Here is a 25,436-nt window from a genome sequence, read left to right as displayed (position 1 = left end):
ACTAATCGACTTATACTCCGTCTAGAGTTAGAGATGAAAAAATTTAGAAATTTACCAAAACGATTCGAAAGTACGGCTTATTCAATCGATCCAAAAAAAGTATGATTAAATCCTCGTGACCAACTACTGCCCCGATAATAATTCTCAATACAGACCAATCATATACACAGGATCCGAACCGATGGGACGACACGACTTCTCGTGAGAGAGTTTCTTACTTTTAGTTCTATCTACAGCCTTGTAAGCCTTAGATGAATGATTCAGTTTCAAAATTTTACTTGTTCATTATCACATGATGATAATGATCCACTTCAAGTCAAAGCGCTTTAAATAAGAAGGCAATACAATAGGACCGTTAAATATATCTGAGAAGATAAAAACCACATATAAGAGGTAATTAAATAATCACAAAAGTATTTATTTATTTATCTAATATTTAGAATTAAATAAAAAAATATGTATTAAGTAAGATAGGCTGATTTAATATGAAGTGGTGCTTATCATAATTAGGTGCACTATTGCATTATTATATTTAGGTGTACTATGAATATTTGTGATAGAATAATGTTTTAATTGTGCGTTTCTGTACCCCAGCGGTCTACAGGTTGCGGTGTGCAAAGTGTACATCTCTGAAGGTTAGTTGGTTAGTTAGCAGCCGACCGGCAGATTATCCCCTAGCTGCGACACTGGCCACAGCCAGTAAACTTATAATAAAAAAAATCTCTAGATATCTCAGTACCTTTCCTATTTCGTATTAACTAATACAGATCTTATTTTGCGCTCGTTTAAAAACAAATCATAACTTCTGCTATCAAAGTAAATAATGTTTAAAAAGAAACACAAAGAACAACAACCATACAGATATTTATAATTACATATAAATAGACAAATATTATACGGACGGCCTGACAAATATTATACGGATATTATATGAAAGATATACATTATTGTTGCATTGTTGCTGTTATTGGGCTACTAACTTCATAAAATGAAGCAAAGTAGGTCTTGGTTCATATCACCTTAACACTTTTGACATACCTATTAACTTTACACCATCCATGGTACAAAAATTTCTCTTAAGGTATTGAACATCTTAGTAAAAATAAATCTTGTTATATTTATTGTATGGGTTTTGAGATTTAATTTACTAGTAATTATGTTGTATTCAGTAAAAAAGCATTTGTCATATTAAAACTGTACATATCGGTGTTTGGTAACATTTTTAATTAAAATTATTTGAATATTAATATTTCCAAACCAACCACACAGATCCTTAATAAGTATCTATAAAAACGATCCACCCTAGTAATATCGATATCATATTAGTGAACATCACTATTTTGCATAAAGTCAATATCGAACTAAGTGTGGAATAAAACCGGATCTGCTTACTACATACGTATGTATTTCATTTTTATTGAATCTGTTTGATGCTTAGCCACATATTCCGTTGGAAATTTTATCTTATATTCTTCGATATAAAATTTAACGTTTAGAAATGTTTTTAATATTTTACAAAGTTTTATGACTATATCGAGTTAAATATAATTCTTAAATAGAACAAAAATATATAACTAAGAGTAAGTAAGCATTTCAATATGACACACAACAAGCAAACAGTCGATTAAATATGACTAAAAATATTTTAAATAATTTTGAAAGAATCATCTGAAAAGAAATTGTCAGATAGATTGAAATTGAATTGAAAACGTCAATGTCACTCTCATGCATTTCATTATTCTATATAGTTTTAAAACTTATAAATGTCCATTTTTATTAATGAACGTTAATTAGTATATTTTGTTTTTTCTTCTCTCTAGTTTATTTAGAATAGTACGTTAGATACCAGAAAAAATAAGGAAATTTATTCAATTTAAATTCAAAGCAAATCGGTACCACATGTCGAAATTTCAATAACGAAAGACGACAAGTTGAACAGTTCGTGATGTTTGAACGCTCCCGAAATAAACATGGGACGGTTTCGATTCTCGTAGTTATAAGCCGATGAGGAAACGATGGAATGTAAACATTTCAGGCAAATATTGCGCATTTAATGCTCTTATAAACGCCTACTAGTTTTGACGCTCTAGACTACAGTTAAAATACAGTTATATATTATAACACTCGAGACAGTGTGGTATATAATAATTAATATAAACATTGTTTGGGTGTGAATGATTAGGTGTGAAAATGTGAAACGGGTGTTTATTTGAATTGTAATTTATCTCTTTCTTTAAGTATGAATTTACAAAAGAAAAATAGTATATGTAGTATATCAGTTGTCTGGTTTCCATCGTACAAGCTCTGCTTAGTTTTGGATCAGATGGCCGTGTGTGAAAAATGTCCCAGGATATTATTATTATTATAATTGATGAGCTCAGCAAAACAGGTGTAGGCTGTTCGATAGATAGTACAATTATAAACAACCTCAGTTACGCGGATGACATGGTTTTGCTGAGTCCCTCAATTAGCGGACTTAGAAAATTGCTTACTGTATGTGAGTCCTATGCTGTGTCACATGGGCTTGTATACAATGAAAAGAAAAGTGAGCTTTTGATTTTTAAGGGTCGATATAGCATATCAGATAATATCCCTGCTGTGACTCTAAACGTAACACAACTCCAAAGAGTTAAGAGCTTTAAATACGTGGGTCACATAGTCACCGAGGATTTATCTGACGATGCTGACATGGAGAGAGAGCGTAGGGCCTTGGCGGTACGATGCGGTATGTTTTTTTTTTTTTTTTATATTCGCCGGGAGGGCAAATGACTCTACTCCACCTGATGGTAAGTGGTAGTAGAGTCCAAATGCGACGACGGCCAGTACAGACGGGAAAAACGTTCTGCACTAGCCGCCTTCACCTTGCCGGCCCGCAAGATGCCTCTTCACGCCTCGTTTGAAGGAACCCGGGTTGTAAGAGGAGGGGAACACGTGAGCTGGTAAGGAATTCCATTTTTTGGAAAAACTACAACAAAGAAAGGAGTTGCCAAATTTCTTTGTTCGCGATGGAATTGATGTCACAGTTAGGCGGTGACATCGAGAACCAGCTCGCGTGGACTTAAGAAGGAAGGGGGAAGCTTGAATTAGAGAGAATAATTCCTCAGAGCACTCGCCGTGATACAGTCGATAGAAAGCGCTCAGTACTGCTATCTCACGACGCAATTGTAAAGGTTCAAGGACGTTTGTGACCTTTACGTCGCCAATAATGCGTACGGCACGTCGCTGCAACCGGTCCAAGGCCTCAAGTAGGTACTTAGCGGAGCCATCCCAAAGGTGCGAGCAATATTCCACGCAAGACCGTACCTGTGTTTTGTACAGCAGGCACAGTTGTTGTGGCGTGAAAAAGCGCCGCACCTTGTTCAGAACTCCGAGTTTCCGTGAAGCTGTTTTTATAACAGCCTCGATGTAATCCCTTGGACTAAGGTCGCAGCGAACGTCAATCCCCAGCATGGCGATTTTGCTTTGCATCACTAGCGGAGTACCACAGAGGGAGGGAAGAGGGGAAAATGTTAACTTTTTCGCCGTGAGAGCGCATACCTGTGTTTTTTTGGCATTAAACTCAACAAGATTATCAGAGCCCCATTTGGCGATGAGCTCTAACGTCCTATCGAGTTCAATGACAAGATCCTTCCGTCTCTCCTCAATTTCCGCTCGCCCAGCCACTGCGCGTCCGTGGTATCCACCATGCACTGTACTATCGTCTGCATAGCAATGTATGTTCCCAAGAGAGAGCATATCATTGATATGCAAAAGAAAGAGCGTGGGAGATAGCACAGATCCCTGGAGGACCCCAGCATTCACTACATAAAATTGTGAAGCGCAACCATCAACTAAAACACGAAGGCTACGCTTGTGTAGAAAGCTGGCAATCCAGGTGCATAGCTGAGCAGGCAGACCATATGCCGGCAGCTTGGAGAGAAGACTTCTGTGCCAGACCCTGTCTGACGATCATTAATTAGACAGTGATCTTCTAGGTAATGGATCAGTTGGTTGTTTAAAATCCGTTCCATCACCTTACAAAGTACTGAGGTGATAGCTATTGGCCGATAATTTGCCGGGTCAGACCGATCCCCTTTTTTGGGAACCGCTTGCACATTAGCTCTTCTCCAAGCCTCCGGCACACTTCCCGAAGAGAGAGAAAGTTGGAACAGGCGCGTTAACACAGGAGACAGATCCGCTGCGCACTTCTTCAGCACTATGGCTGGTATTCCATCGGGACCGCTAGCTTTCCGTACATCAAGTGATTGCAGCTCCGCACGCACATCACGTTGCCTGATTTTAATGTCAGGCATCGTATGGCCACATGCAGGTATTGTAGGTGGCAGTGCACTACAATCATCGATGACGGAATTGTCGGCAAAGAGTTTAGCCAGGAGATCAGCTTGCTCTTGCGGACTGTGAGCTAGCGATCCGTCCGGATTTCTGAGCGGTGGCAGCGAAGGTTGGCAGAAATTGTTTTGCACAGACTTTATCAGACGCCAGAAGCTACGGGAGCCCCTAGGATGCGAAACAAGGTCATGACCAATCTGTACAATGCGCTGTGCATCCGCTCTCGTGTATGCCTTTCTACAGGACTTGGAATTTTTATTATAGTTTGCTTTCAGTGAGTCAATGTTAGATGCCCCGCTAATGCAGCCGTTGATCCACTTGCGATATGCCGCCTGCTTAGCTGATACAGCATCGGCACATTCACGAGTGAACCAACGGTTACGCGTACTCCTACTGACGAGATCTGAGCTAGGAATGTAGTATTCCATTCCCAGCATGATCTCGCCAGCAACAGCAGCGGCACTAGCTGTCGGGTCATTCCCACTGAAGCAACGTTCCTTCCAAGGGACCGACGCATAGTAATCGCGCATACCGTCCCAATCCGCCGACTTATAGTGCCAAACGCGACGTTTGCATACCGCTAGTGGCGGCAGCTTGGCCTGTGGCACTCTGGTAGAAATAAGGCTGTGATCCGAAGAGCCAAGAGGAGCCTGAACCACAACCTGATATTCCACCGGGTGAGAAGTCAGCAGAAGGTCCAGTAGAGAAGGTGCTTGCCCATCAATGTCTAGGATCCTGGTGGGCTGATCAACCAGTTAGCTCGCAGGTTTGCACGTTGTACGAATGACGTAAAAATTACTCTTTTTAAAGCGTACTGTCAAAACCTATACACGTGCAGCTTGTGGCTAAAGTATACGCAGAGGGCCTTCAACGCGCTGCGCGTACAGTATAACGATGCATTCAGGATACTGTTGGGATTGCCGCGCTTTTGTAGTGCATCGCTGATGTTTGCTGAAGCCCGTGTGGATGACTTCTATGCCATCATTAGAAAGAGAGCAGCGTCTATAATGGCTAGGAGGCGCGGAGTTTCTAACGGTATCCTGAATACATTGATGCTGAAAATGGATAATCCTTTTGTTAAACATTGGGGGAAACTTCATGTATCAACTCGTTGTTTTAGACCCCTTATGTATGCTAAATAATAGTTAATATATCTACTAACATAGTTTTCAAGCTTGTAACTAACACTATGGATATTTATCTGTAAATAACATTTATTATTATTATTGTTATTATTATATTTTATCATCGATGCTTAGTCTCCATGCGGGGTTTCAAAATGTGCGGGGTTGCTTTTTCCGATGTAATTTCCTATTCGGTGAGTCAATAAAATGTAAGAAAACTGCATTTCCGCAGGATGAAACTTGTAAACTAGATTTACTGCTCTCCCAAATGTAATAAAAATGGTTTTAAGACTTTTAAAAGTTGAAAGTTGAGCTATACGTTCAATTTCTAAAGACTGCGTTACTTTAAAACTTGAATAGTAGTTAAAGTTTAATTAAAAAGCAAATCAAAAGATATGATATTATATCACAAGATGATAAAACTCAGAGAATACAGGAATTGCCTTCAGAGTATGTATTTATTATGAAATATTTCATTAGTTATCAACAAAAACGAAAAACACTCCTCTGGAATTCTTACACTGTACACACATAATATAATTCCTTATTATATTTTTAATGTAATTATGTAATATAATGGATAGGCAAGAGCCAAATACCAATAGTTTTTATTTTATCGTAATCTAATATTAGTCATAGACTTGTAAGTAAATTATTTTATATAAAACACATAAAATGCTTATTTAACTTACCTGAGTTGGTTTTTCTATAACAGAGTACGCTAGGAGATCATTTCACACGACGTTCAAATGATAAATCGTTACAGTAAAAAACACGTTGCAACTGTCAGAGCATTGCCCATTTATTATCTTCTTTACAGAGATCTGGAGCAGGATAATAATTTGCTCTGTAAAAAGAGTAAGGTAACAAAGATATAAATACTTAACATTGGATGTGCATGAACCTGTCTGTTTGTCCTGAGTCTGGGTGTAATTATCTATATAAGTATGTATTTACAAAAGAAAAATAGTATATGTAGTATATCAGTTGTCTGGTGTCCAGGCAGTCGCTGAAACCGACAATGGTTGTCGGTGACTTTAACGCAAAATCATGTGCCTGGGGAAACCCTGCCACGAATCCACGAGGGAGAGCCGTCCAGGTTTGGGCCTTACTCTTCAGCCTGCCTCTACTTAACAGGGGGCAGGTGAACACCTGTGTGTGGCAGCAGGGAGGGTCCGTGGTGGACCTATCGTTCGCCACCCCTATCGCAGCACGCAGAGTAAGGAACTGGAGGGTAGAGGTGGAGGTGGAAAATCTGTCGGACCATAGATACATCCACAGGGATCGGTTCTCGGCCCAATCCTGTGGAACGTGGGCTTGGGCTCCCAATGGGCTCCAATGGGCTTTGACTGGCTCCTGCGGGCACACATCCTTCCCAGAATGGGGGTGCTGTGCTACGCGGACGACATTCTCATCACGGCTACGAGACGTACCTTTCAGGAGGCGGCCCGCCTGGCTGAGGTCGGAGCGTCGCTCACGGTGGATCGGATCAAAATGCTGGGCTTGAGGGTCTCTTTAACAAAAATGGAGGCCCTCCTATTCCACGGTCCACGTCGGGGTCCCCTTCGAGGGGCGTCCTCTGGACGGTTATTAAGGTGCAGGCCCAGACGAGGTATCTGGGCCTGATTCTGGATAAAAGATGGAGCTTCGGGCAGTATTTTGTCCAAAGCTCATCAACGCTGCTGCCACCTTGGGCTGCCTTCTACCCAACGTAGGAGGGCCGGAAACGCCTTGCCGGTGTTTATACGTGGTGTAGTGCGTTCCATGGCGCTGTACGGTGCACCCATCTGCGTGGACGCTCTCGCCACTCGTAACAAGGCTCTTCTTTGGAGACCACAGAGTCAGTAGCGGTGAGAGCGATACGTGGTTATGGACGGCAGCGACATTTCTCGCGAGTGATCCGCCCTGGTAACTCCAGGCAGAGGTGCTTGCGTAAGTGGACCGGTTCCGGGTGGAAGCGAGGTTGAGCGGTGACCGTCCAGGATTAAAGGAGGTGGAGCGATTCACTGTCAAAAAAAAGGGTGCACACAGTGCGTCAAGTTATATATATATGTCATACTTTTGACAATACACTTAGGAAACACATGCAGATGTCCTTCGATCCTAGACTTGCTCAAAATAAGCCTAGAGCTGCTCGAGTTTGCAAGACTGCATTGCGCGTATCTCTTTGATAGGTCAACAATATGTCTACCTAAGTTAAGTGTTCTATAATAGAATAAATAAAGAGATAAATATTTATTCACTTAACTTTCTTCAATGTAAAATAAACTAACTGGCTTCTTAACTTAAGTTTTAATCTGATGTACCTTTGCTTATCCTTTTCCTTCCACAAAACAATAATTATATATTATATGTTTATTATATTTGAAATCAATTTCCTTTATTGTTATTTTAATTATTAAATTTATTGATTCTTATTATTTACAATAAATATTATTTTATTTCTTTTTTTTTATAGAATAGGACGGCGGACGAGAATATGGCCCACCTGATGGTAAGTCGTCACCAAACGCCCTTAGACATTGGCATTGTAAGAAATTTCAACCATCGCTTACATAGCCAATGCGCCACCAACCTTGGGAACTAAGATTTTATGTCCCTTGTGCCTGTAATTACATTGGCTCACTCACCCTTCAAACCGGAACACAACAATAACAGGTACTGCTGTTTTGCGGTAGAATATCTGATGAGTGCCCTACCACCATGTGAATTTCATGAATTATGTAACTTATTAAATTAAATACAAAACACAAACAGTAATATGAGATTTTTTATTTACACTATATAATAATTATTATCGTTCACATTTTGTTTCTGATCTAATATGATGGTTTTTTAATAAAAAAAAAATATATTATTATTATATCAATTCAGGAAAACTGCCGGTGAAAGCTCGTTTCATAGGTGAGAATAGAAATTGGAATTCTGACACGATATCCAAATGTGAAATTCAGCGGTTGGGATTAAACTAAACAAATAACAACAATTAACAATTCCTCAGAACATTTCCCGTGAATCCAACATCTTCATCACGCAGAACCATAGGATCGAGCCGGTCGGAAAGAGCTTGATCGTTGACAATAATAGCCGTTCTCCGTTGGAAAAAGCTGGTAATGGGGAGCAGAGGTGAGATGAGAGCAGTAATCCATGTTCTGCAGCTCCATGTTGAACTTGTTCTTAAACTCATTTTCATTTAAAAAGATAGATTTACTTTTTTTAGTTATTACTTTGTTTATATTTTCTTATATTAAATCTTTATAAACGGAAGAATTTTAAGGGAAGATGAAATAAATCTATAATATTTGATGATAAACTCCACACAAGTAATAAACTTTGCTGTCCCTCATATCCTTAAAATATTCCAAGGAACACTTTAGAAATTCTGAACGTTCTTAAGCTTTTAACGTATATTAAGTCATTTCCTTTCCTGACGTCGGTAAACTCGAAGTTGAACGGTAGTTTTACCGTCATAACTGAGTCTAACTTAATTTAAATAAAACACCTGCGCTTAACTAAGATTCATTAACGTAAATGTCGTTTACATTAACAATTTATTTCCCGCAAACGTAAATTTATGAAATTGTTTATCGCAGATTTTTTTATTAATTATTTCGTTTTCAGTAAAACAGTTTTTAATGATGTATAGTTTATTTTATTGTGATCAAAATCTATAAACTAATAAGAAGCGACAAGGGAATCAAAATTGTCGTTATGGAAGTTTCGAATGACATTTTTCTTTCTTATATATTATTTCTTATATATTATGTTAAAATATTAAATAGTAGATTATTTTTGGTAATATGAATTTATAAATGATAGATTTAATTGAATATGTTAAATTTCATATTTTATCATAATCACTAAATATATTTAATTTTTTCAAATTTGTAAGACTTAATTATTTAATAAAACATTCATTTTTATCTTCTTAATATCCAACAACAGAAAAATGTGTCACATATTGAAAAACTCATACATAAATAATATTCGATATAACTAACGCCATCGATAGATTATATTATTTCAAACCGACTTGTACAATTTATAAGCCAAGTAACATCAAAATAATAAATCAGTGTTGCCATTTAAAATATACAAGATTTTTAACAAAATACTTTTTCTTTCTTCAATTTTATTATACCAACTGGTTTTTCTTACATTTTGTACAAATCGCATTGAATTATGTCATAATATATTAAATGACAATATTTAGATTACATACCTATTATAAACTTATTCTAAAACTTTAGATAAATTTTTATTCTTTATATGAGGCAATATTGTTCATAAATAAAATCGATATTCTAAAACGACTTAAACATTATTGTAAAACTTAATTTTAGATTTTTTTTTCCTTGTAAATTAAATTACGAACATTGCTTATTTTGTTTGAAAACACATAATAAACGAATTAAAATATTTGCTTGTGCTCACATCGATATATCTTACTGTTGATGAGAAATTAGATTTACTAAATATGATTATAGTAATAGTTTATTCTAATATTTTGTATCAATTTATATATAATGCTGTTTTTCGTAATAGTATTTCTTAATTGGAATAGAGAAATTTTTTAATCAATCAGCATTAAGCGCTCCCACCGGCTTTATTACGCTGTCCGATGTCATCAGCACAGCGCTAATTAATTTAAAGAATTTTTAAAAAATTGTGTATGTACGAAGTTTATTTTTAATAAAACAATTTGTCATTCATTTGTTATCTCATTGCACATTTAGTAAATAATATATTATAAATATGCGATTATTCATAATTTAATATTATTTCATTTATGTAATTTAACAGTAAATATAGTATCTGTATGTAATATGCTGTTATGGAATTCACCATGAATTTATTATCTAAAATATTTTTAAACCATAAAAAGTAAAAATCCTACACATAAAAAGCCTACAATACAAAATAATTTGTATGTGTAGAACTATTCGGTTAGAAAAAACTCAAACTCGCTGCAGAACATTCTTGAAATGTCAGAAAGTGATAAGCGATATCGACTATAATATTCATAAACTTTAAAGGATACATGCTTTAAAATACCGTAGCACCGCAAGCCGGATTTTAACATTTCACGAATGGGATATGTAGCGTTTGACAGAACACCGCTGTTCTTGTCAGATTGCTTTAGACATATTACCTACTCTAAATGCTGTCAGGATAATTTTATAATCATATTCGAAAATAATAATACGCTAATTTATTGTAATTATAATTATACATAGTTAAATGAATCCATATAGTTTAATGAAAGTGTTTAATGAAAGTTTAATGAAGTGTTATCTAAACTCTATCCTTAATAGTTTAATGGATTTATTTTATGATGTTGCTATAACGAACATTTTGTTTTAAATCCGAAGTCAATTCTTTATATCTTAACTAATATTAACATTTTTACTCAATAAAATTATTAATACATATGGCAAACGTCTACAAAATCCATCAACGTTTGTTTAATACAATAATGTTATAAGCAGTTCACAACAATCCAATATCTTATATTATGTACTTTATACCAGAAACAACATTAACTTGCTGAAAATAACAACTAAATTCATCAATACTCGCAAGTCATACCGTATTCTGTGCTTAAAGATCAAGATATGTTATCTTAGTTGCAGTGAAAGCAGCTGCTCCAGCAAGCGTTGCAGCAACAGCAACTACTGCTGCCGTGGAGCCAGTGATCTTTACAGCGAATCCCATGATCACCGATATACACAATTGAGCTACAAACACACAGCTGCTGACCACCGCCACATCGGTGCCGATACCACGTTCCTGTTCACTACCACCACCCTCGCTGTCCCACTGGAATGATATAATATAATAATACAATACCATTTATCAATCTATATATTTTTGTTCAAAACGTACACATTTTACAGCATATAACGGTGTTGCGTACGGTGATAAAGTTTAACTGTGTGGGGACCGACCATGGTACAATAATAATGGTTTAGGTGCCATCAATCGATTATTATTATAATCTCCTTACAATAAAAATGCACTGTGATTCATTTGATTGCATTGTGATTGGGAATTCATAATATTATTAAAATACAAGCCCACTCTCTAAGATAGATTATGCAAACGTGCTCCCGTAATATAAATACAATATGTTAGAAAAGTAACACATAACATTATATCATATCATACAATATGACTACTTTGATTATTTAACTGTACTTTATAATGTAACGTATGTAAATTAAATATATACATAAGAAGTGTGTACACTCCCGTGCCTCGGAAAGCAGGTAAAGTCGTTGGTCCAGTGCCTGAACTCTTTCCGGTCGTGTCGGATTGCCGTCCCATCGGATTATGAGAGTTAGGCAATAGAGTGCACTTGTGTTTGTACACACACTTGTGCACGATAATATTTCCTGCATAGTTGGCTAGTCTCTCTTGAGATTGGCCGCCGTGTATGTGTTTAAGATTAATTGCAGTTTTCCGTTATATAGATAACTGGATATGGATGGAATAAGCTCCAAACCTTCTCCTCAAAAAGTGGAGAGGAGGCCTTTAGCCCAGCAGTGGGACATTCACAGGCTGTTACGGATACGGTTATATAGATAATAGTGTGTGCCGTACTTATGAACTTTGTTTAGCTGGTTATTTGTTAAACAATATTGTGTCTTCTTTCGAATGTTAAATCAATAGTGACAGAAAGAGCTACATCAGTGATTAACTAAGCAGTTGTTAAGCAAAGTTTATAAGTAAAACGATAAAGTTGCAGACAATTAACAATATAAATATATTAACGTACATGTAAAAAAATAAGATTTATCTTAATTTATTTTAAATAATTATCTATCACAATTGACTCTTAGGCTTAAAACAAATTAGTAAAGAACTTGATGAAGGCTAGAATTTAAATTTTCATCATGGGTTTCACTTCGCTAATAATCAGCTAAAACTTACCATTCCGGTTGCGTGATAATGTGCGACCAGTAAATATGGCATGGTGAATAGGGTCGAGTACATTATTCCAGCAGTCCAGCTGAAGAGCAGCACAGCCGCACGAGCTCGGAGAATACACAGCATAAGCATGCCACAGCTGTACGTACACAATCCACCTACATATACTTTCTTGGCACTGAAAAAAAAAACTTAAACGAATGTAGTTTTCTTTTATAATAACTTACGGTAGTTAATTGTATATTATTATAATTATAATATTTTTGTTAGGATAAGGGTATTATAATTCATACTTATTATCTATATTTTGAAACCTTATTAAAGTGTCAGCTTCTAAAATACATCAGATTTATTTTTTTACAGGTACCATAGAAAATAAAAATATAATATCGAATCCTGTAATCAAAATTAGCGGAGGATGCCCTTCTGTTAGGTGAAATGACGATATATGCAAATGTGGCTGGCAATGAATGAAAGTTGAGGGCTGAAGATCGAGCTCGGTGGCGTGCCATTGGAGAGGACAATGTTCAGCAGTGGACGAGAAAGGGATGATGATGATGATTAATTAAAGTTTTGAACACCAAAGCTAGAATAAAGCTACAGTATCTTAACTTTACAAACAAACAATCTGTTTTGTTATATTAGTCTTTTATTACAGTAGTGACAGCCTGTAAATGTCCCACTGCTGAGCTAAGGCCTCCTTTATTTGAAGAGAAGGTTTTGGAGCTTATTCCACCACGCTGCTCCAATGCGGGTTTGTGGAATACAAATGTGACAGAATTTCAGTGAAATTAGACACATGCAGGTTTCCTCACGATGTTTTCCTTCACCGTCAAGCACGAGATGAATTATAACACAAATTAAACACATGAAAATTCGGTGGTGCTTGCCCGGGTTCGAAACCACGATCATCGAAAAAGATTCCCACGTTCTTACTACTGGGCCATCTTGGCTTATATTATTACAGTATTTTATTATTAGTATGAAATCGTTATAAACTATATGAACTTAGAATAGGTATGATAATAGTATGTCAGATAATCAACCTTAAGTACATAACGTGAAGCTATATAGCATATTTAAAATTTCTAAATGGACTTATAAGGCATAATATCATTTTTCGGAAAGGTCTGATTTCTGATACAAGAGTGTTGCCACTCCAACGTTATAACATTTAATATAGTTATATTATTATAGGGTATTAAATTTTGAGGTCATATTTAAGTCTGGAAGCCTTTCAAGTGCTGACTCGTTGAAAGTCAAGGGCTGTCTGATCTAATGAGATAATAAGTAGGAAGGATCGATTCAGTCAAGTTGAAGGGTAAGATATATAAATACCACTTTTCTTCAGTATCAAGTACATGTTATATATGTACATATATACTTAAGGTGACTTCCTATATATTTTTTATTTGATTATAAATTATTGAGAAAGAAAACTATAGTCAGAGTTTAATATACCAAAATATTGGATGCAAATTGAGTATTATTTGTTGTGCTTGTGTATTTAGTACAGCGTTTCTCGATTTCTTATGATAAATCAAATGAAATATACACTTATTAATCTATTATGTATATAACAACACAATGAAAAAATATAATCTATGTAATAACTGACAAAATGCTAAACCTAATATACATGAAACTAATATAAGAAGATGCAGCACGTTTTGAAGAACGTTTTAGTATCCACATCAAATTATTATTTAAGTAGTTGCGCTTCGCAATTCCACACGCTTTAAATTTCGACTATTGACGTCACAAGCGTGAGTTTAATTGTATTTTTATCAATAAAATAATTATGTCCCAATTAAATTTAGAACGCTATGTTATTTAGTTAAATTTTCATATGTAGGTACACGATAATTTGAATGTACTTAAATAGTAACTGCTTCGTAAAGAAGTGCTCAGCCAAAGTGGACTTAGGACATGACCTCTGGATAAAGTTTACAAAGATCGATTCTTATTTAAAACAGTCTGATCTAGATTCTAACTGGCTCGATTGTTAATTTAATGATAGGTGGTGTTATTGTCTCATATTTGCTAATTGTACCCAGCTAGACTTTCTTCGGTACAAAATGAAAAGCATGTGAATGTACCACTGCTGGGAAAAGGTCTCTTCTCCCTTTTAAGGGGGAGGAGGATGAAGGTTTTTGGTTTTATTCCACCATACTGCTCCAATGACGGTTAATAGATACATATAGCAGAATTATAGTGAAATAAAGTATATACAGGTTTCATTAGGATGTTTTCCTTCACCGCCGAGCAACAACGTACAAAAGCACGTGAAAATTCAAAAGTGTTATCTATGTTTGAATCCACGATCATCGGTTAAGATTCACGCGGTCTAACCTCTGGGTCATCTCGGCCTTAAGAAAATAAAATATTACTTATTTCGACAATAAAATGTTTGATTGACAATTTATTTTTATTTATTTAAAGCAAATTCATTGTAAATTATTTTTACTTACCCTAACATTTTTATGAGCTTTTCAATTACAGTAGAGTAGCAAGCGCAAGACAGCGAATACATAGCCATACCCCAACATCCGAAACGAACACCCGCTTCGTAATTTATACGGCTTTCGCTTCCCACGGGTGCCTGCAATTAAAATATAGCAATTTCAATTTTACAATATTGCTCTCAATTTTTTAAGGGCGTATAAAATAAAAATATAACATTAAATATCATTTTAACAGAAAATGTATTTTGAAATTTTAACAGCAATTTATTTTTAAGTAATACTGTACTATAGTAAGATAAAAACGCACATTGACCTATTTTGTAAATTGATGAATCAGTAGAGATAATCCAAAGACAACACGTATGAAGCCATTCATCACTAATCCTTAATGTAATTATCTGTGTTTACTAAAACTGAATCATCATTTTGAATGAAATGTGTGCTGACAAGTCGTAAAACTATCACACTATTAGGAAATATTTAAATATGAGCATATATATGTTATAGTAAAAAGTCTAAAAAGTAATTTTAGTATTAAGTTTACATAGAACACATTAGGTGCAAAGAAAATTATTTTATATCTTACTAAGTAAAGGACATCGTCTATATAAAGTTCACCCTAAAATCACATGACATGAAAATTTTAATAACAGATTCAAAATTGGACGCATATTTTTAGGAGAAATTCACTCTTTAGAATTAATTAAAAACAATAAGCTGAATAATACTCACAGCTGGATTTCCACCGAAAACAGATTCACCGACGAAATCAGTGAAATAGAGCGAGTAGCACACATGAGCCATCCAGCAAAATAGATTAGTTAGGCACACAACACGCAATGACTTAGGCATTAATATAATAGACTTCAGATAGTGCTTCAGAGAAAGTGGCTCCCCTGTGTGACCCTCCACTGGGATTTTGATCGTTATATTTCCATTATTCTTAAAAAAGTATTTTTTTTGTATCAGAAAGCTAATCATTTGTTCATCATTATACATATTTGTTAGTCAGTTTGCAGATTATAAACATAAATTATATAAAACATGTTACTTATATGTACATTGTACAAGTAAGTACAGCAAAATACATACATGTGTGCAATACAAAAAGATCGTATGCAACTAATATTATTTTACTAAAAATGATTTTTTTTATCTAAAACTAATTTAAACCAATATAAAAAATAAACCCTCCGTCCGTCCAGAGCTTATTAAGAAATGTAAAATTGAGATGACGAAGATTAAATGAGTTCCCATTTAACTTTCATTAAAAAAACCATCTAAAATTTTCCGAGCAAATATTTATATTATAGAAAAAACGTAAAGAAAATCTAGTAACTTATTGAGATATTTAAATAAAACCTATTTTCATGGTCTTTCGATTAATTCTGCTCTATTAAAATTATTTCTCACACTTACTTGTTCATCTTCGGGTACATCAGATTTATTTAAAGATCCATACGAAGTAGTCTCTTTCTTCAGCCCATTCCTTTCAACATTCTCATCGTCTTGGAAACGTTCCTCAAATTGATCTTTATCATTTAATTTTTTGTAATCATCACTTTCACCAATCTCATTCAATGGTATTTCTTTAAAACTCGTTATTGTGGCCGTAACGCATACAATGAAAATTATTGTAATAAGGAAAAATACGGCTCTAACGTGGCCCCCAAATAATTCTCCTAGAAACATTCAAAATCGCTGTCAATATAACATATATTTAGAACGCAATAATGATATCGTTACATGTGCCTAATTAAAAAACTACCCTCGTCTTAAAAAGAATTTACTCTGACTTGAAAAAAACTGGCGAAAGAAACTCAGAGGTATTTTTTTTCAACCTTACAATACAATTAATAACTCAATTTGTACTGGAGGCGAACATTTCATCTCTAACGCAATGAACGTTAATTATCATCTAAAAAGTCGTTACTTTTGTAATATCTTCCACATGAGTCGTCATTTTTTTTCAACTTTTAAAAATAATGTCTTCTGGGATACTGTTTTTAAAGCATCCATTATTTTACAAAAAGTTACTATCCTTGTGTAATCGAGTAGCAGAAGTTACAAAATTTATGTACATATATATTTTATAACAGCATTAAAATAGTAGTTTTAAAACATATCGTCATAAGTACTAGTTATTAAAAATAGAACTCGACTTACCTAAGGAAGTTTCATCCCAATTTATTCCTCCAAGGGCATAGCCCATAAATCCACCTAAGCCAGCCATGACAGTAAAAGTACTCAGTCCTTTAGCATGATCCTCTGTAAAATCATAAAGTGTAACATATTATAAAAAACCTTTTTAAGGAATTAGGTATCAAATTTCTTTTGAAGTTAATTTTATATTTACTAAAAATGATTTTTTTTTATGTAAAACTAATTTAAACCAATATAAAAAAATAAACCCTCCGTCCGTCCAGAGCTTATTAAGAAACGTAAAATTGAGATAACGAAGATTAAATGAGTTCCAGTTTAACTTTCATTAAAAAAACCATCTAAAATTTTCCGATCAAATATTTATATTATAGAAAAAACGTAAAGAAAATCTAGTAACTTATTGAGATATATAAATAAAACCTATTTTCATGGTCTTTCGATTAATTCATCAACTTACATATAATACATATATAGTAACAAAAAGTAATGTAGCCTGTAAATATCCCTACTGAGCTAAAAGCTCCTCTCCTATTGAAGAGAAGATTCAATGCGGATTGATTCACATATGGCAGATTTGATACAATATTTTTTTCCGCATCGAGTATGAATTATAAAGCAACTAAGCAAATAAAAAAAATACAATGGTGCTAGCTCGGATTTTATTAGGAATATGTCAAATCTTAAAAAAGTACAAAATTGTCTGTGGTTTCATCACAAAATATTTCATAACAGTATGGACAGTCGTTATAAGGCTACGTGTGAGTAACTATGTCAGTTAACTTAATGAAAATTAATACGTAAATAGTTTATAGTTAAATAAGCCAAAACATCCATCCATTACTGGGCCATCCAGGCTCTCACACATTAAATACTTGGGTAAAAATATAATAATATATTGAAACTACTTATAATTCGCAAAAATCATGACCCAAATTTAGATATTAAAATGACCGTAAAATTTCGTCCTACTATTTTTATCTTTTTAAATATTTGCTCTTAGCAATGTATAAACACTTCTGAAATTTAAAAATTAATGTAAACAGTTGTAAAAATGTTCATCTTATCGTTGTGACAACTGCTACTTTATTTAATGTCATAAATGTATAAATAGTTGTGTTTACATATCGAGTATTACTGTTTGGCAGTAGAATATCTAAGTGGGTGGTACCTACCCAGACAGGCTTGCATAAAGGCCAAGTAATTAATGTGGGTCAATTTTTTTTTTATGAAAGCTTATTGATAAAATCGTTACAATGTTCTTCAAGATACATTCAGGCTAAACGAAATTTGATACTGATTGATTTTTATGGTTTCATATGCAACATTATACGGCAACATAAATTTACTTTCTTTGGTACTATTTGATATGCAATAAATACTTTTTTTAAATAACTTTATTTAACTTTACTTATTTCGGTCAAATTTAAAAACTATTTTGTAAACTAGTATCACTTAACCGCTTAAGCTGAATACATTGGAAACTTATATGTGAAATGGGTTTTACATATAAGTTACTACAAATGTTCAAAATTATTGACATTAAAAAACTATTTCATGTACAGTTTTTTTTTCACAAATCAAATCAAATTATATTTTATTCAAGTAGGCTTTTGATTTGTCAAAAGTGCTATGAGATGACAATTCGTTTTATAAGGCTAATATAATTTGACCACCTTAATACGCATAATTAAACAGTAATATTATATTAATAAATCTATTTTATGCTAAATAGGAGCAGTTAAAATAATTAAATGAGATGAGGCTTCATTTGATCACTCGTATTTTTATTGATTTTAATATTTACCTCATTTTTTTATTTTTTTTTATTCGGCATTTGTTGTATTTGATACATCATGGAAAAATGTCGTTAGTTAGAACACAGAAAATTGTTGCGTTTAGAAAGGAAAGGCTACATAGGTATAAATATGTAAGGTTAAGATAAAATCAATCACAGTGAGAGTACAAGATAAAAATGACTCTTTTTAAGTATATTTTATATCCAACGTATCTTGACGAACAAAATGATTGTCACATGTTCTGACGTCTCATCGAACAAATATTTAATTAAATTAAACTGTCGTATCTAATAAAGTAGGTGAAGAACATTCAATTTAAATAGTAAAATTTTAAATAAATGATTGCATGCATTAATTTTTATTTCGTTGACAATTGTATAATTGATTTATTTTACAAATATATAAACAAATATATTATATTTTTTTGGCGAACAAACATTAGTTAAGAAGAAATTATAACACATCTTTTTTTTTCTAAATCTCAATCTAGAAAAAGATTATTCTTATTTTTTTTAAATGTTGAAAACAATTCCAGTCGTAGAGTTATTTTTAAATTGATTTGTATGAAAATCTAGACGTCACTTATCTCTGATATAATCGCAACATGATATTTCTTGATAAATCACAAGTGTTCTATTTTAGTACAAAACCAAACGACAATTATACGAGTATGCTTCGAACGAGATAAATTCTACTTAACTGCGTTCTATATAATTCACGTTTATGAGAGCATTGAGTTTAGGAATAATATAACAAATAACTGGGTTATCAGAAAATCAGCAATTTACACAGAAGCCTAAAGTAATAGTGTTTAAATATTACTAACCTGGAACTGTCACATCAAGGAGATAAGCTCTGGCGGGACTTTGGCACGCATCAGCGTCGAAATCCAAAAGAACTGTACCAAGTACTGTGAAGAGTACACCCCAAGGATGGTGGTTGTTACTTTGAACCTCAAGAGCAGAGCTCCTCGGCCCTAGAGCTGAAGGAACAACAGTCCTGTTCGCAGTGCCTTCATCTCCTAAAGCGTAACCTATATCTTCTCCGTTGGGAACTAAAATGAGTCCTGAAGATCACGAAATATTTTAAAATCTATCTAAATTTATTTTAAAAAATGAGGATATGATTAGGACTATACATAAAATTAGTTTTTAACTTTAAACTTTATTATTTATTATATATTTAAATGCGAAAGTAACTCTGTCTGTTACGCTTTCACGGCTAAACCACAAACCCGATTTTGACAAATTTGGTATAAAGAAAGCTTGAATCCCGAAGAAGAACGTAGATAGATAAAATAATGTTATTGTTTGCATAAAAACTTGTTACTGAAATTTGTCGTAATTTCAAAACAATTCCTATTTATATTATAAAAATATTTTTGTTCATAGATATGTGAAATATTTTATAATTTTCTACTTCATCAATATATTGAATAAATTAACAATGAACTTATCGCAAAATTATAATAACTTTAAATGAAAGTCATATAATTATAACATATAACCCTACTATCTATTTGAATTATATTAAAAAAAAAAACATTGTCAAACCCTTACCTAGTAAAACTCCGATCGACATTAAAACAATAAAAGGCCTCCGTCTGCCATATTTCGATGGGCACCTGTCGCTGAGGGAACCCAGCAATGGAGTCATAAAAAAACCAATCAGTGGCGATAGAGCCCAAACCAAGGTCATTTGTTGATGCGGAACTCCAATTTGGAGTAGGGTCGGTGATACAAATGCGGTTTCGCCAGCATATGAAAATTCTATGCCCATCACAGCTGCTGATATTCTCATCAGTTCGAGTCTGTTTTTTCTCCTGTTACAAAAGAAATAGATTTGATAAACACTACTTACTTACAAAGTTATTAGCTCACTCATATAAAATTGTAAGTACCTAATTAAAAAACAATAAAAGTATACATTATTGAATATTAAAGTATTCATACGACGACGACGAGCCGGTTGGCGTGGTTGGTAGAACACTTGCCTTTCACGCCGAAGGTTATGGGTTCGATTCCCACCCAGGACAGACATTTGTGTGCATGAACATGTATGTTTGTCCTGAGTCTGGGTGTAATTATCTATATAAGTATGTATTTAAAAAAAAAAAGTAGTATATGTAGTATATCAGTTGTCTGGTTTCCATAGCACAAGCTTTGTAGAAGCTTAATTTGGGATCAGATGGCCGTGTGTGAAAAATGTCCCAGGATATTATTATTATTATTATAGTACAGTGTTTTCGAAGTGATTAATAAAAAATTAGATTACGAAGTGTGTCCTTAATTTATGTGATATTTTGTTGTTTTTCTCTTGTCCGTCTCGTTACGACCTCGTGACCGGTATAATAATAATTTGAAGCCTAGCATTTAGTGCTTCACATTAAATTTCAAATTCAAACTAAGAGAATACACACAACACTATAACTCAAACCATAAGGATTCGATATCGACCTTATGACTATTAGAGCCGAATACAATTATAATAACCGATCAGACATTATCTTTATAAATATCTCTAAATATATAGTTAATGAAGAAATTATTAATAAAATTCTTACCTAAACAAGTCACTGTATTCGTCTTCGCGCACAACTCGTTCAGGAGGCTCGTCAGAAGATGGTATAGCATAGAGGGCTTCTCTAACCGCCTCTTTAACTCCCTGGGGATGTTCCTCTTTCCATTGAGCCCATCGTTCCTTGCACTTGTCTCTTGTCGAATGCAAGCGACCCGTCACTCCTTGGTATTCATTCAATTTATCAGCCATATTATTTCTTTAAAGTTTTTGTATTATTTCGTTCACGTAACACGAATTCAATTATAAACTCTTCATAATTCTTTGAGTTACTTAGAAATTCAGATTATTACGTATTAAGACTTAATTCTTAGAAATATTAGAATATATAAATCAAAGTTTATTTAGTCTGACTTTTATTCTGTTATCATCACAAATGTTGAAACGTCAATTAAAATGAAAATTCCCGAGCTCAGCAATATCATCTCCTGTAATTGGAATCTTATTCACCGCTTTTGAATTGAATTTTAGTTTTTAAATGTTTGCTTAGATATTACAAAGCACTAATACTTAGTAAGTTTTTAACTTTTGATAAAAAAAATCATATGTGGAATATGTAATGAGAGAAGTTGTTAGCGCCGAAGTCACCAGTTAGACTAGTCGAGTTCGGATATCGGAAGGGGACTGAAGCGCGCGCGCCGCCCTCGTTCACGGCCGCCCGCCCAGCGCCGCCCAGCTACATTGTCAAATCAAACTGGAAGAGACATACATTAACAAACACAACTTTTATTAAATAACTTAGATTTATAACTATTATGATTTGATTTTAAAAAAGAGAGTCGACACAAAACAATTTAATATAATTAAGTGAACCACAGCAGTGCGGACAATATATTTTTAAGATTTAGAGATGTATGTACATATTATGTCAATAAAAAATGACTATAACCTATATACAAACGATAACAGTGAAAAACAACTAAGACTATTACGGTTAGTTCAAAACAAAATTATGATACCATCCAAGAATGAACTCGAGAGCCCTACAGCTCACTTTTATCTTCACCGCAAAAAACACTGAAAATTGCTCTCATGTACCACGCCCACGTCTGTCAATCATTATTTAAGACACAAAAGTGCCGAAAAAATGTTCAACCATTTTTGATTATATGGCATGTATTATATATATTTACAAATGTGTATTAAAATAAACCAATAGTACTTATAAATAATTTATATACGAGTATATATGAGATGTCGAGATTTTGACATATCTCTACATAATTTTTTTTCTGCCTATAAAAAGGCAAATCTCAATGCTATGTTTATATTAAGTAGACAAATAGTATTATAAAGTTTTTATAACTGCAATTTTAACACATACATTGCAAGCTCTAAATGTTCGCGATGTATGTTACATATTTAATAAATTGTAATTATATAATGAGAGCCGAGATGGCCCAGTGGTAAGAACATGTGAATCTTAACCGATGATCGTGGGTTCAAACCCGGGCAAGCACCACTGAATTTTCATGTGCTTAATTTGTGATTACAATTCATCTCGTGCTTTACGGTGAAGGAAAACATCGTGAGGAAACCTGCATGTGTCTAATTTCACTGAAATTCTGCCACATGTGTATTCCACCAACCCGTATTGGAGCAGCGTGGTGGAATAAGCTCCAAACCTTCTCTTCAAAAAGAGGAGAGGAGGCCTTTAGCCCAGCAGTGGGACATTCACAGGCTGTTACAGTTACAGTTACAATTATATAATGGCGTACATTACTACTCGGTAGCGATGGCGTTCATTGAATTTGTCACATTCTTGAATCGCGCTGTCTACTTTCTGCTTGTATATTTTTGATGACTTTTTAGTAACGTGTGCTTTATTGCTCTTCTTATATATTATTTATCATTGGAAACTCTATTAGTTTATGTAATTGATATTTTTTTGCTAGTTCTGCGCTTTGTGTTAATTAAAGTAATAACATAATTATTTACATTAAAGCCTTAAATAAAAACAAATAAAAATTAAAAGTAGTTTTTATAAATTGTGACCGCGTGGATGGCAAGAATGCTAGCAGCATTTCTCCTTTGAATAACAATTCCGATTCTCTGGGCGAAAATTGAACCACCTGTGCTATCATCAGTTGAGGCAATAAAACGAGATGTAATATTTTTGATGAAAGTTTTTGCACTATTACTTAAAGGTCCATTTCAATTGCAAACGGAACAAAAATATAATTTGGAATAAGAGACGAATATTTGTAACCTTTGTTTGCTTCAGCTTTTTCCGCAGCGGCTTCAGTTGCGTCCCACAGTAGGTGTACCCAGTGTCAACCAGTGTCAGTCCATAATGACTCTTGCATTTTTTGTAACATTTAATTTATTTATTGCTTCTTAAAATTTAAATTAATTAAATATAATATTATATAAAATAAACAACAAAGACACTTCTAAATATAAATAGATCTGTGGCGTTTGCTTCGCGGATTACGCTTATTGCATCCCACGGGGCGAAAGATTGTTTTCCTAGAGGTCCTATATAAATAAACTGATTGTTTCGTCTTATTGCTTTCATTCTTACTTTCATAGAATGTGCAGTAAATCTGACAAATGAAAATATATTGAAACAGTTTATCGTGTCGATTTACAAAGTAAACGCCATTTGATACTAAAATAGGAGTATACGACCAACAACAACAACAACAACGACAACATTTGTAAAATGTTTAAAATATATTTCAAAAATAAAAGAATAGAGTTTCAATACTGCAAAGGTGCACAAGTCGCAGGTTCGATCCTAATCCCTTTGGTTATTCCCATTCTTAACACAAGCTTTACGCTATATTTAAAAATAGCCATTGGTAATATTCTTTAAAATAATAATTCAAAAATAAATAATGTACATTGCCAAGTTGAAGACGATTTACATAGTTCCTAGAATTTCCTTTTCCAATTATAGATAAATATATTTGTGATTCGTAACTTATTTTAACTGCATGTATTTAAAAATATATTTAAAAAGTAAACGGTAGGCATAGTTGCTTAAATGTTTAAGATATGCATATTTTTTGCGAATCCAAAACTAAATTGACAATTCGTTTCAATGCTAAACCACAGATTATTTCGACATGTGATATGCATATCATAGCTTAGATAATAATATTATTTTTTGTAAAATGAAAATATTATATCATTGTTTTTATATTATCGATTTAAAATATATATATATATATTTTAGTATAAATAGAAAGGCAAACTGGAAAATTGGAATTCTGATGCTAGGTAGTCATATTCGCAAATAATGTGCGTAACATTATTATTATTAATTATTAACAGCCTGTAAATGTCCCACTGCTGGGCTAAGGCCTCCTCTCCCTTTTTGAGGAGAAGGTTTGGAGCTTATTCCACCACGCTGCTCAAACACACAATTTGCTCAAATTTCATATCAATTAAGATTAAAGTTTAGATCAGTACGATTTAATGTCGAAATAATAATGTGATGGTAATTAAAGTCATACGTCACTGCATTTTCTAGTTACAGCGCTTCAAACTTGTAAAAATAAAAAAGAGTACTAAATTTTTCGCCCATGTCAAGAAAATCCACGAGGCAGACGTCCGGCGTTGAAACTGTATTATCGCGGGAGGTAGTTTTAAAAATGTAAAAAATAAGCTCTACTAAGTCAGTTTCTCATTGGCCTAGTAGAACGGAATCGAATGACGTACCAATCGATTCGTCATGATTTCCGGAATAAATTTCCGGAATCGGCAGACATTTTGCTCACTGCTTCTAAGCTGTACAGACAAAATTTCTGTCAATTACATTACAACACCAGCGTATTGATGGAAACCAAGTAAAGCCATTGGTCCTCTGCCTGAACTCTATCCGGTCATGTCGGATTTGTGGTCGAATTGTGAGAGTCAGGAAAAAGAGAACGCATATAATATGTTTGAGCATACATTATAGTATGTCTTGAACTAAAAACATATAGACACGGCGCTAAATTATTCGCAATGCATAAATTATTATTATTATAATATGCATTCATATTTTAAGTGAAAATTTTATAACAAAATATTTTTTTCTCTATATTGCACAAGGATTATATTAC

At 33.8% G+C, this 25,436-nt stretch overlaps 1 protein-coding gene across 1 annotated transcript; it reads right to left on the bottom strand.

The window, feature by feature from the left end:
• Positions 1-10,250: 10,250 nt before the first annotated feature.
• Positions 10,251-23,613, bottom strand: LOC126769270 (proton-associated sugar transporter A). The gene is made up of 10 exons (XM_050487943.1): positions 23,594-23,613; positions 21,371-22,078; positions 20,367-20,629; positions 19,634-19,873; positions 17,015-17,116; positions 16,268-16,530; positions 15,581-15,790; positions 14,855-14,985; positions 12,387-12,561; positions 10,251-11,273 (listed from the first exon to the last, which is right to left on the bottom strand). The coding sequence occupies exons 2-10, from the start codon at positions 21,574-21,576 to the stop codon at positions 11,055-11,057; spliced, it is 1,809 nt and encodes a 602-aa protein (XP_050343900.1). The 5' UTR covers positions 21,577-22,078; positions 23,594-23,613; the 3' UTR covers positions 10,251-11,054.
• Positions 23,614-25,436: the final 1,823 nt, after the last annotated feature.

This window comes from Nymphalis io, chromosome 6, assembly GCF_905147045.1.
Source record: "Nymphalis io chromosome 6, ilAglIoxx1.1, whole genome shotgun sequence".
NCBI lineage: Eukaryota > Metazoa > Arthropoda > Insecta > Lepidoptera > Nymphalidae > Nymphalis > Nymphalis io.
The sequence above is the reverse complement of the archived record's forward strand: the minus strand, read 5'-3'. Positions and strand labels throughout refer to the sequence as shown.